This window comes from Heteronotia binoei, chromosome 1 (assembly GCF_032191835.1).
Source record: "Heteronotia binoei isolate CCM8104 ecotype False Entrance Well chromosome 1, APGP_CSIRO_Hbin_v1, whole genome shotgun sequence".
Lineage (NCBI taxonomy): Eukaryota > Metazoa > Chordata > Lepidosauria > Squamata > Gekkonidae > Heteronotia > Heteronotia binoei.
The window spans coordinates 278,754,255-278,768,210 of NC_083223.1; the positions used below are offsets into that span (position 1 = coordinate 278,754,255).

Sequence of the window (13,956 nt, forward strand, 5' to 3'; positions counted from 1 at the left end):
TCCAGCAGCTGCAAGTGGAGGAGTGGGGAATCAAACCCGGTTCTCCCAGATAAGAATCCGCACACTTAACCACTGCACCAGACCGGCTCTCCCCCTGATCTAGGACCAACCCCCTGCACAGTGCAGGAAATTCACAAATACCTCCCCCGAAACCCTTAGTGACTCTTGCTCCATGCGCTCAGAAGACGGCAAAAAAACCCCCCAAAAATTCCAGGATCCCAGGGCAAACTGGTCTGGCGAAAAATAGCTGCTTGACCCCAATGTGTCCATCAGCATCTCCCTGGGTGTGTAAGGAAGGGCCACGAAAACTAAGCCCTGTTGCAACCCTTCCTGCCTTCCTTCTCATGATCTTAAGTTCAGCATTGTGGTCAGATGGCCACCTAGCCTCTGTTTGCAATGCGTACGGTCTCCTTGCAAACAGGCTTATCCCCAGTAACAGGACATGCAAAATCATCACTCTGCCCACGGGCTTCTTCGTCCTGATGTCGGGACTACGGGATGTAGGACAAAAAGATTGGCATTAACGAGACAGGCTCTCGCCAGAGGACAATTACCTGCAGGTCCGGCTGTACTTTGCTCAGCTGCTTGCCCATCGCGGGCTCCTCCAGGCTCTTATTGACCCACTCCTGGGTCAGTCTGGACTTGTCCACCCCGTTCTCTTTCGGCCGCGGCCCGGCGGCCGAGCCGCGGCTTCTGTTTCCTGCCGGGTTGGCCGCCGGAGCCGTGGGCCCGCCTCCAAAATTCGCCTGGTGCCCACCGACGCCCAGCTCCCGACAGTCCGCCGTGTCGTGGTACGGCACCCTGCCGTCCAGGCTCTGCGAGCGCTTCCGGTCCTCGGGCAGGACCCGGCTTTTCCGGGAGCCTCTGCCTCTCTGCGGGGCCTTCCCGTCGAATTTGTTGATCAGGGCGTCCACCGAGGACAGCGGCTTGGTGTCGATGTCGCCGCCCTCATTCGCCGGCGGGGCTGGAGACAACTCCTCCACCTCCAGCAACGGCTGCCTGCTGACGGGCCGCAAGCCCGAGACGCTGCCGATTTCGTCTCTCGGGCTGGGCCCTCTTCTGCCGGTGAGGTTCGTCATGCTGGCGCTCCTCGTGGTCCCTCCTGTGGGGGGCGGCTGGGGAGCGTGGACGGGCTGAGCTCTGGAAGGGCTGGGCACCCGGGACTCCTCTGTATCGGGACTCAGCAAGGAGCCCTGAGATTGAGTCCTCCGCAGCTGGTCCCCGTAGGACTTTTTGTGGGGTAACGTCCTGTAGCCGCTGCCCCTGGGCAGAGATGATCCGTTGCTCTGAGAAGAGGAGGCTGTCTCCACGCTGTCCGATTTGGGCACCTGGGAGCGGCGCTTTGGGCCTTGTTCCTCATCGGACGTGCTGTACTGGGAGCCGTAGCGAGGCAGTTTTGCCGCATATGGGTTCTCTGGGAGATCCGAGTCCGAGCTGATGGACCCTGAGGCGTCCTTGGATGATGACGCTGCTCCAGGTGACCCCAGGAAGGGCTCCTCGGGCTGTGGGTTCCGGGCTGGGGTCCCGTATTTGCTCTCGCCTTTGATCTGAACCCCGAAAGAGTCCCCGCCTTTCTCCCCGCTGTTGAGGACTACGAACGGCTGCCCATCGATGCCCTGGACGCGCACTGCGACGCCGTAAGAACCTGGCTTGGCGATCTTGGGGCGGATCTTTTGGGACCTGTTGGGCTCCTTCAGGTCGTCGATGAACCGGATCTGAACCCCGTAGTCGATGGGGCTGGGGCTGTGCTTCTCGGCCATGACCCCGTTCATCTGGTGGTCCATTCCCCAAAGGATGGAGTTCTGAACGGGTCCTGCAAAAAAAGCGAGAGAGAGAGACATCACACACTTGAGATAACACCCCGGCACTGTGGACACAAGAGCCTGCCTGGAACAAAAGGACAAAAGCGCAAACTAGAAGAAGAAGAAGAAGATATTGGATTTATATCCCGCCCTCCACTCCGAAGAGTCTCAGAGTGGCTCACAATCTCCTTTACCTTCCTCCTTTACTAGGGGTCTTAGTGTTAAAAATAGTCTGATACACCACTACAGATTTATACCCCGCTCTTTCCTCTGAATCAGAGACTCAGAGCGGCTTACAATCTCCTATATCTTCCCCCCCCCCACAACAGACACCCTGTGAGGTGGGTGGGGCTGAGAGGGCTCTCACAGAAGCTGCCCTTTCAAGGACAACCTCTGCCAGAGCTATGGCTGACCCAAGGCCATTCCAGCAGCTGTAAGTTGAGGAGTAGGGAATCGAACCCGGTTCTCCCAGATAAGAGTCCACACACTTAAGCACTACATCAAGCTGGCTCAAGGACAACCTCTGCCAGAGCTATGGCTGACCCAAGTCCATTCCAGCAGCTGTAAGCGGAGGAGTGGGGAATCGAACCCGGTTCTCCCAGATAAGAGTCCGCACACTTAAGCTCTACATCAAACTGGCTCAAGGACAACCTCTGCCAGAGCTATGGTTGACTCAAGGCCATTCCAGCAGCTGTAAGTGGAGGAGTGGGGAATCGAACCCGGTTGTCCCAGATAAAGAGTTCGCGCACTTAAGCACTGCACCACTACACCAAACTACACCACTAAGAAGCAATTTTTTATAATTATAGAGTTAAAACATTCAATTTCAACATAACATTCTATCACAAGTCAGTGTATATAATCACAGGATCGACCTTTTTCTCTTACAACCCCCCGCCCCTCCCCCCCCCCAAATAAGGTCCATCACACAGTCAATTCATGTGCAAAAATCTTGTCCAAAGGAGGGATCTGGAAATCTTTACAGCCTTCTGTGGGTTCACTGTTGTATCAATGGGTTCATTGCTGTAAGCTGTGACCTTTGTGTCTGTATGAAAAGTCACTGAAATCAGGTTTCACTGAATAGCCTGACAACGAAAGAAGAACAGAATTGAAACGTCTTGAGCAAAAGAGGCAAGGACAAGTTCGCCTAATGGGTGGAGCTCTGGTCTTCAGGCAGCAGATGGAGAATTTGCAATATTTGAGAGACAAGAGCTGATTCAGGTGGTCGCACGGAGCAGGTGGCTAGCCAGCAGTGGGAGAGATGGCCGGCCAGCCCACCTTAGTGGGGTGGACAAAGGGGCTGAGACTGGCACACAGGCTAGCAAAAGATCATTCGCAAAGGCCTGGGATGCTGAAGAAGAAAAGTGGGGCAGATACGATTACCAATTAGTCATGGGGTTTCTGTTGAGCATTTATGCTCAGGAGGTGGAGAAAGAGGGAGGAGGTCATGTTGGATCAGGCCAATGGCCCATCCAGTCCAACACTCTGTGTCACATAAGAACATAAGAGAAGCCATGTTGGATCAGGCCTATGGCCCATCCAGTCCAACACTCTGTGTCACATAAGAACATAAGAGAAGCCCTGTTGGATCAGGCCAATGGCTCATCCTGTCCAACACTCTGTGTCACACAAGAACAGAAGAGAAGCCCTGTAGGATCAGGCCAATGGCCCATCCAGTCCAACACTCTGTGTCACACAGTGGCCAACAAACCCAGGTGCCATCAGGAGGTCCATCAGTGGGGCCAGGACACTAGAAGTCCTCCAACTATTGCCCCTCCCCACAAGCACCAAGAATACAGAGCATCACTGCCCCAGACATAAGAACATAAGAGAAGCCATGTTGGATCAGGCCAATGGCCCATCCAGTCCAACACTCTGTGTCACACAGTGGCCAGAAAACCCAGGTGCCATCAGGAGGTCCATCAGTGGGGCCAGGACACTAGAAGCCCTCCCATTGTGGCTCCCCCCGCCCAAGCAGCAAAAATACAGAGCATCCGTGCCTCAGACGGAGAGTTCCAACAATACCCTATGGCTAATAGCCACTGATGGATCTCTGTTCCATATGTTGACCCAATCCCCTCTTGAAGCTGGCTATGCTTGTAAACTGGCTATGCTTGTAGAGGAGTTTTATATCCTGCACTTTTGGAGTCTGAGAGCAGCTTGCAATCTCCTTTCCCTTCCCCTCCCCACAACAGACACCCTGTGAGGCAGGTGGGGCCGAGAGAGCCCCGAGATAACTGTGACTGAAGAAGAAGATGATGATATTGGATTTATATCCCGCCCTCCACTCCGAAGAGTCTCAGAGCGGCTCACAATCTCCTTTACCTTTCTCCCCCACCACAGATACCCTGTGAGGTGGGTGGGGCTGGAGAGGGCTCTCCCAGCAGCTGCCCTTTCAAGGACAACTCTGTGAGAACTATGGCTAACCCAAGGCCATTCCAGCAGGTGCAAGTGGAGGAGTGGGGAATCAAACCCGGTTCTCCCAGATAAGAGTCCGCACACTTAACCACGACACCAAACTGACCCAAGGCCACCCAAGCTGCCTGCGCTGGGGAAGAGGAATGGGGAATAAAACTTGAGTTTTTCAGATTAAGAGCCCACAGTTTTCTTAACCACGATACCAAACTGGCTCTCACGGGGACAGGTTCCACTACCAATTAGTCATCTGTATTCAGGAAGAGTATGTCACTGAAGAATGGGGTCACGCACAATTACCAATTAGTCATGGGGCCTCAGTTGAGCATCTGTGTCCAGGAGCAGTCTATCCCAAAGTACTACATGCTGAGCCAGACAACACAGGAGGGCTCTTCCTTTAAACGTGGTCTGCTATGGCATTTCCTAAGGGCATAACTTGATCCGGCATGCTATAAGGAGCAAGAGTTGGTGATAAGGGAGGAAGGCGTATAGTGTCTTTCCTGGCTGCACCAAGGTTCCCTCTTAGACCAAGGATATCCTGGAAAGCACCCTGATAACCACCTGCCACTGCTCATGCGCTTCCTGAGAACACCTAGGCCAGGAGTGGCCAAACTGTGGTTCATAGAAACATAGAGCTGGAAGGGACCTCCAGGGTCATCTAGTCCAACCCCCTGCACAAGGCAGGAAACTCACAAACACCTCCCCCTAAATTCACAGGATCTTCATAGCTATCAGATGGCCATCTAGCCTCTGTTGAAAAACCTTCAAGGAAGGAGAGCCCACCACCTCCCAAGAAGGAAGCTGGTTCCACTGAGGAACTGCTCTAACAGGACTTCTTTCTCTACTTTCTCCATCCCATGCATAATCTTGTAAACCTCTATCATGTCACCCCGCAGTCGACGTTTCTCCAAGCTAAAGAGCCCCGTTTGTTATGAGGGCCAGATCTCACACAAATGAGATCATATGAACATATGAAGCTGCCTTATACTGAATCAGACCCTCAGTCCATCAAAGTCAGTCTTGTCTACTCAGACTGGCAGCGGCTCTCCAGGGTCTCAAGCTGAGGTTTTTCACGCCTCTTTGCCTGGACCCTTTTTAGTTGGAGATGCCGGGGATTGAACCTGGGATCTTCTGCTTACCAAGCAGATGCTCTACCACTGAGCCACCGTCCCTCCCCCTTGTTGGGCTGTGCCGTGTTAGGCTGGGCCGAATGTGTACCTATTTAAATGTGTACCGGGCCAAATGTGTACCTATAAACTTTTTAAATGACACAAACATGACTAAAGATTTTTTAAAAAAACCTTTAAATAAATAATGCTTAAAACATCAGCACTTGTTGGTCTTAAAGGTGATTTCTTTGTATTTCTCCAGGGATCCAGGGAACTGGGCAAAGGAAGCTCCGGCTCCTTCCCCAGGGGACCAGGAGGGGGAGGAGCTTCAGCCAATAGAAGGAAAAGAGGCTTGGCTCAGTAGCTCTACTGTGCAATTGAGGGAGCCTGGCAAAGCAAGCTATCTGTTCACCACACTCATTTCTGGACCCCATTTTACTATGTAGAGAGCATATCATCAGCTCTCCAGCTCTCCCCCATTATTTACAACCCAGAGGGCACGTAGCGAAAACATCTGTGGGATCAAAGATTTCAGGTTTTCACGGCTGTGCGCTCTGACCTTCTTGACTCAATGCATAGCAGCCAAGAAGGTCTGAGCGCCTGCTCCGGCTGCAACGCCACCGAGGATGTTCTCCGCAGCTGAGAACGAAACGTCTGGAAGGAAAACTTTCTCCAGTAGAACACGGCACTTGATCCCGAAAGATTCTACAAACCCTAATCATCTGTGGGCTGTTTATACTAGAGGCTGGCCTCAAAGCCGCCTCCCCTCGGTTTCACACAGACAAGCCTTCTCTCTCCACAGGGAAGTGGGAGAAGGCTTGATGTTTTCAATAGCCTAAGATTCCTTAGTAATAAAATAGACAGTTGCTTAGTAACCTTTGAACCCGTGACTCAAGTATGCATCTGTAATGTAACCTTTGATGATATCCTATATAGCAACTGTGTAACTGTTGGTACCCCACTACTCCCAAGGCTTGTGTCCCTGGCAAAGCTCCTGAGTTTCTTACAATAAACCTATCTTTTGATTCAAAACAAAAGGACTATGTCAGGGGAGGCCAACGGTAGCTCTCGAGATTTTTTTTTTTTTGCCTACAACTCCCATCAGCCCCAGCCATTGGCCATGCTGGCTGGGACTGATGGGAGTTGTAGGCAAAAAACATCTGGAGAGCTACCGTTGGCCACCCCTGGACTATGTTATTGGGAAATATCGGCGCTTGACACTATCCCTCCTCCCTTTTCCCCCAAGGGAGGAGCCTCAGCCAATGGAGAAAATCGATGTTTTGCTCTGTACCTCCTGTGTGATTGAGCACGCCTTGAAAAACAAGCTGTGATGCAGAAGGAAGCAAGAGAGAGGGAGAAGGAAGCAGACAAGAGCCAGTTGCTCAGGGGTCTGATGGGAGCCCTCCAGGGGCCTGATTTGGCCCCCAGGCCGTATGTTGGACACCCCTGCTGTAAGGGATGTCTGTATTTCTTGTTCTTGGGAGCAAAAAGCTGAAACCAAGAGACTGGTGGCGGTGTGTGTGTGTGTGGAATTAAAGGCTACTTAGCCCAGTCGTTCACAGAAAAGGTCAAACAAGCTTGGAGCTGCAGGAGGCCAGATCTCAGGATACTTGCAAAATTCGTGCCACAGAGCCTCTGAAAGTTCTGTTTTGGTTGGGGTGGGGAAGGGAGAAATTCCCAAACACATTGAACAAAGGAGGAGTCAGCTTGACAAATTCAAATAAGGGATACGGCTGTTTATCTCGTTACATATACTAAGCCATCTCCCGCTATATTTTAATGTATTATTTTTTTCTAACAGCAATCTAGGATGATGTTTATGTGCGTGTTACATGTTTAAATTAAACCTCTGAGAAACTAATACCCTTATTTTAAACCCAGAGCTAACATTACAACAGACTCTTATTTATGGCACTTCACACCTAATGACATAGACATCAATCTGCTATTCCGACTTATATTGCCTTCTTGTTGTTGCAGCCCAGTCAACACACATTAACAGTCACCAAACCCCGAATTGTCATTCTTTAAATCTGCTAATGTACGTTTCCATGATTTTGCGTACTAATTCACTGCCCACTTCCTCTGTATTTAGGACTGTTTGCCATTCCATCCTATTGTCTGATGAAGTATGCTCCTAGCACGCAAAAGCTTACATTCCGAATAAAACTTTGTTGGTCTTAAAGGGCAGTTGGGATAGAACAGATAAAAGGAAGTCCTTCTTCACCCAAAGGGTGATTAACACATGGAATTCACAGGAGGTGTTGGCGGCAGCTACAAGCATAGACAGCTTCAAGAGGAAATTGGATAAGCATCTGGAGCAAAGGTCCATCAGTGGCTATTAGCCATAGTGTATAGATGGAACTCTGTCTGGGGCAAGTGATGCTCTGTATTCTTGGTGCTTGGGGGGCGAGGGAGCACAGTGGAAGGGCTTCTAGTGTCCTGTACCCACTGATAGACCTCCTAATGGTGCCTGGTTTCTTTTTGGTGACTGTGTGACACAGAGTGTTGGACTGGATGGGCCACTGGCCTGATCCAACAGGGCTTCTCTTATGTTCTTATGTGACACAGAGTGTTGGACTGGAGGGGCCACTGGCCTGATCCAACATGGCTCCTCTTCTGTTCTTATGTGACGCAGAGTGTTGGACTGGAAGGGCCACTGGCCTGATCCAACATGGCTTCTCTTATGTTCTTATGTGACACAGAGTGTTGGACTGGAGGGGCCACTGGCCTGATCCAACATGGCTTCTCTTATGTGACACAGAGTGTTGGACTGGATGGGCCACTGGCCTGATCCAACAGGGCTTCTCTTATGTTCTTATGTGACACAGAGTGTTGGACTGGAGGGGCCACTGGCCTGATCCAACAGGGCTCCTCTTTTGTTCTTATGTGACACAGAGTGTTGGATTGGAAGGGCCACTGGCCTGATCCAACATGGCTTCTCTTATGTTCTTATGTGACACAGAGTGTTGGACTGGATGGGCCATTGGCCTGATCCAACAGGGCTTCTCTTATGTTCTTATGTGACACAGAGTGTTGGACTGGTTAGGCCATTTGCCTGATCCAACATGGCTTCTGTTATGTTCTTATGTGACACAGAGTGTTGGACTGGATGGGCCACTGGCCTGATCCAACAGGGCTTCTCTTATGTTCTTATGTGACACAGAGTGTTGGACTGGAGGGGCCATTGGCCTGATCCAGCATGGCTCCTCCTATGTTCTTATGTGACACAGAGTGTTGGACTGGAAGGGCTACTGGCCTGATCCAACATGGCTTCTCTTATGTTCTTATGTGACACAGAGTGTTGGACTGGAGGGGCCATTGGCCTGATCCAACATGGCTTCTCTTATGTTCTTATGTGACACAGAGTGTTGGACTGGAGGGGCCATTGGCCTGATCCAACAGGGCTTCTCTTATGTTCTTATGTGACACAGAGTGTTGGACTGGAGGGGCCACTGGCCTGATCCAACAGGGCTTCTCTTATGTTCTTATGTGACACAGAGTGTTGGACTGGAGGGGCCACTGGCCTGATCCAACAGGGCTACTCTTATGTTCTTATGTGACACAGAGTGTTGGACTGGAGGGGCCATTGGCCTGATCCAACATGGCTTCTCTTATGTTCTTATGTGACACAGAGTGTTGGACTGGAGGGGCCACTGGCCTGATCCAACATGGCTTCTCTTATGTTCTTATGTGACACAGAGTGTTGGACTGGATGGCCCAATGGCCTGATCCAACATAGCTTCTCTTATGTTCTTATGTGACACAGAGTGTTGGACTGGATGGGCCATTGGCCTGATCCAACATGGCTTCTCTTATGTTCTTATGTGACACAGAGTGTTGGACTGGAAGGGCCATTGGCCTGATCCAACATGGCTTCTCTTATGTTCTTATGTGATACAGAGTGTTGGACTAGAAGGGCCACTGGCCTGATCCAACATGGCTTCTCTTATGTTCTTATGTGACTCAGAGTGTTGGACTGGAGGGGCCACTGGCCTGATCCAACATGGCTTCTCTTATGTTCTTATGTGACACAGAGTGTTGGACTGGAGTGGCCATTGGCCTGATCCAACAGGGCTTCTCTTATGTTCTTATGTGACACAGAGTGTTGGACTAGAAGGGCCACTGGCCTGATCCAACATGGCTTCTCTTATGTTGTTATGTGACTCAGAGTGTTGGACTGGAGGGGCCATTGGCCTGATCCAACATGGCTTCTCTTATGTTCTTATGTGACACAGAGTGTTGGACTGGAGGGGCCATTGGCCTGATCCAACATGGCTTCTCTTATGTTCTTATGTGACACAGAGTGTTGGACTGGAGGGGCCATTGGCCTGATCCAACAGGGCTTCTCTTATGTTCTTATGTGACACAGAGTGTTGGACTAGAAGGGCCACTGGCCTGATCCAACATGGCTTCTCTTATGTTCTTATGTGACTCAGAGTGTTGGACTGGAGGGGCCATTGGCCTGATCCAACATGGCTTCTCTTATGTTCTTATGTGACACAGAGTGTTGAACTGGAGGGGCCATTGGCCTGATCCAACAGGGCTTCTCTTATGTTCTTATGTGACACAGAGTGTTGGACTGGAGGGGCCATTGGCCTGATCCAACATGGCTTCTCTTATGTTCTTATGTGACACAGAGTGTTGGACTGGAGGGGCCATTGGCCTGATCCAACAGGGCTTCTCTTATGTTCTTATGTGACTCAGAGTGTTGGACTGGAGGGGCCACTGGCCTGATCCAACATGGCTTCTCTTATGTTCTTAAAGTGCTACTGGACTCCTGTTTTGTTCTACTGCTTTCAGACCAATACGGCTGCCCGCCTGGATCTATCTACACGGGATGCTGTAGTAACAGCTCCCCCGGGTCAGAATGGCTCGATGAATACAGAGAACTCAGCAATTCTGCTGAATTGCATGGCAGAAATAAGCCGGAGTGCAGCCTTACCTTAATTCTGCTTTAAAAGGGTTTTTTTTTTTAAAAAAACCCCACTTCTGGAATGCAGCATACATAAGGAGCTTATATCTGCTCAGCGGTAGCAACCACAAAGCCAAACTTTAACCCCTACGATGCACACGGAACATCCAGCATGGCTACTTCTTTTTTACGCCGGGAGAAAAATAAATATGTGGATTAAGCTGAAGAAGCGCTGGGGCGGGGGGATTTGCTAGAGTGCGAACTAGAAACAATCCCCCCCCCCCCGAAAAAAGCTCTGATCTGCTTGGGGGTTGGGGGGGGGGTAGTGCCTACTTCTGGAAAAACATGTCCAGATAGTGAACAGAACTGGGTAGAAGGAAAAGCAAGAGAGAAGAACCCAGGAGATGACGGGTGAATTCCGGGGGTGACTCAGTCTCAGTTGTCCGTCTGCAAAATGGAAATGTAAGTGGAATGCAGGGAGGGAAAACGGCCTTTGAAAGCTTCATTCCTGAATACTGGAAGTTTAACAATGGGGAAGAGCCCCATGGCGCAGAGTGGTAAAGCTACAGTACTGCAGTCGAAGCTCTGCTCATGACCTGAGTTCGATCCCGGCGGAAGCTGGGTTCAGGTAGCTGGCTCAAGGTTGACTCAGCCTTCCATCCTTCCGAGGTCAGTCAAAATACCCAGCTTGCTGGGGGGAAAGTTTGTGGGGTGTGAACTGGCAGAGACTGACCAAGAGAGAGGTCTTGGGGTCGTGGTAGATGACTCACTGAAAATGTCAAGACAGTCTGCGATTGAAATAAAAAAGACCAACGCCATGCTGGGAATTATTAGGAAGGGAATTGAAAACAAATCAGCCAGTATCATAATGCCCCTGTATAAATTGATGGTGCGGTCTCATTTGGAATACTCTGTGTAATTCTGGTCGCCGCACCTCAAAAAGGATATTATAGCATTGAAAAAAATCCAGAAAAGGGCAACTAGAATGATTGAAGAGTTGGAACACTTTCCCTATGAAAAAAGGTTAAAACGCTTGGGGCTCTTTAGCTTGGAGAAACGTTGACTGAGGGGTGACATGAGAGAGGTTTACAGGATTATGCATGGGATGGAGAAAGTAGAGAAAGAAGTCCTTTTCTCCCTTTCTCACACTAAGAGAACTCGTGGGCATTCAATGAAATTGCTGAGCAGTCAGGTTAGAACGGATAAAAGGAAGTCCTTCTTCAGCAGTTGGGTTAGAACACATAAAGGGCTTCTTCAATGGCTCCTCCCATGGGGAGGAACGGGGGGGGGGGGGGGAGGAATAGTTTGCTTTGCCAGGCTCTCTCAATTGCACAGGCTCTCTCAATTGCCAGGCTCTCTCAATTGCCAGGCTCTCTCAATTGCCAGGCTCTCTCAATTGGCTGAGGCTCCTCCCCCCCCCCCAGACCCCTGTGGAAGGAAGGAAAGAGCCAGCGCTTCCTTTGCCCTGGTTCCCATGGGAGAGGTACAAAGAAAGCATCTTTAAGACCAACAAGCGCTAACGTTTTAACCATGTTTTAAGTATTTTATATAAAATATATTTGTGTTTGTCTGTGTTCTTTATAAAATTCATATCTCTGCTACCTAATCTTAAATAGGTACACACATGGCCCAGCTCAACAAAGTCTCATTTATGTCAGATCCGGCCCTCATGAGTTCAACTCCCCTGGTGTAAGTATTCACAGGACCCTGTCAGTTGTGTCGAATGCTTTGCCGAAGGCAGGACACAGGAAGCAATGGGACGCTTGCAGAATTTTGCAGTGTGGATTCCCTGGTGAAACAACGTCCATTTTTTTTTTTAACAGAAACAGCTGGAAGGTCAGGAGCAGTGGTCTCTCTAAGGTGAGTTAGTGTGAGCTAACTCACAGATTTTTAGCCTCCAGCTCACACATTTTTGTCTTAGCTCAGGAAGGGTGACCCCAGAGCACACTAATCGATGCAGTCGCTCACAACTTTGATACCAGAAGCTCACAAAGGAGAATTTTTGCTCACAAGACTCTGCAGATTAGAGGGAACATTTGCTACCTGCAAACCAGGATACTCCGAAGGTGTAAAGCCAGGGTTGCTTTTTTTTAATTTGTTAATTAGCAAAGACAATAAACTCCACCTAGACAAACAGGAAGCTACAAGGAGCACATAAGAGCACAAGAGAAGCCATGCCGGATCAGGCCGGTGGCCCATCCAGTCCTACACTTCTTGTGTCACACAGTGGCCAAACCCAGGGGCAATCAGGAGGTCAACCAACAGGGCCAGAACTCCAGAAGCCCTCCAACTCTTGCCCCCGCAAGCTCCAAGAAGACAGAGCATTACTGCCCCAGACATAAGAGAAGCCATGTTGGATCAGGCCATTGGCCCATCCAGTCCTATACTTCTTGTGTCACACAGTGGTCAAAACCCAGGGGCCATCAGGAGGTCCACCAACAGGGCCAGAACTCCAGAAGCCTTCTCACTCTTGCCCCTCAAGCACCAAGAAGACAGAGCATCACTGCCCCAGACATAAGAACATAAGAGAAACCATGTTGGATCAGGCCAGTGGCCCATCCAGTCCTATACTTCTTGTGTCACACAGTGGTCAAAACCCAGGGGCCATCAGGAGGTCCACCAACAGGGCCAGAACTCCAGAAGCCTTCTCACTCTTGCCCCCCAAGCATGAAGAAGACAGAGCATCACTGCCCCAGACATAAGAACATAAGAGAAACCATGTTGGATCAGGCCAGTGGCCCATGTGGTCCAACACTCTAAAGCGTCACACAGCGGTCAAAACCAGCATTCCATCTAAGCTGAGTTAGCATGAGCTAGCTCACTGATTTTTAGCCTCCCAGCTCACACATTTTTGTCTTGGTTCAGGAAGGACAACCCCAGAGGCACAAAAATTGATGCAGTAGCTCACAACTTTAATCCCAGGAGCTCGCAAAGGAGAATTTTTGCTCACAAGACTCTGCAGATTAGAGGGAACATTTGCTACCTGCAAACCAGGATACTCTGAAGGTGTAAAGCCAGGGTTGCTTTTTTATTTTTTAATTAGCGAAGACAATAAACTCCACCTAGACAAACAGGAAGCTACAAGGAGCCAACAGCTGGTTCATCCATTATACATGAGCACATAAGAGCACAGGAGAAGCCATGCCGGAAAAGGCCGGTGGCCCATCCAGTCCTACACTTCTTGTGTCACACAGTGGCCAAAACCCAGGGGCCATCAGGAGGTCCACCAGTAGGGCCAGAACTCCAGAAGCCCTCCCACTCTTGCCCCCCAAGCTCCAAGAAGACAGAGCATTACTGCCCCAGACATAAGAACATAAGCGAAGCCATGTTGGGTCAGGCCATTGGCCCATCCAGTCCTATACTTCTTGCGTCACACAGTGGTCAAAACCCAGGGGCCATCAGGAGGTCCACCAACAGGGCCAGAACTCCAGAAGCCCTCCCACTCTTGCCCCCCCAAGCATGAAGAAGACAGAGCATTGCTACCCTAGACATAAGAATATAAGAGAAGTCATGTTCGATCAGGCCGTTGGCCCATCCAGTCCTACACTTCTGGTGTCACACAGTGGCCAAAACCCAGGGGCCATCAGGAGGTCCACCAACAGGGCCAGAACTCCAGAAGCCCTCTCACTCTTGCCCCCCAAGCACCAAGAAGAGAGAGCATCACTGCCCCAGACGTAAGAACGTAAGAGAAACCATGTTGGATCAGGCCAGTGGC

At 50.3% G+C, this 13,956-nt stretch overlaps 1 protein-coding gene across 1 annotated transcript in view; it reads right to left on the minus strand.

The window, feature by feature from the left end:
* The window catches only part of CGN (cingulin), a 117,554-nt gene that overhangs the window by 62,935 nt on the left and 40,663 nt on the right, over positions 1-13,956 (minus strand). The window contains exon 2 of the mRNA XM_060257253.1: positions 555-1,813. Within this exon, the coding sequence (XP_060113236.1) occupies positions 555-1,784 (1,230 nt within the window). The 5' untranslated portion in view covers positions 1,785-1,813. The remainder of the gene's footprint in view (positions 1-554; positions 1,814-13,956) is intronic.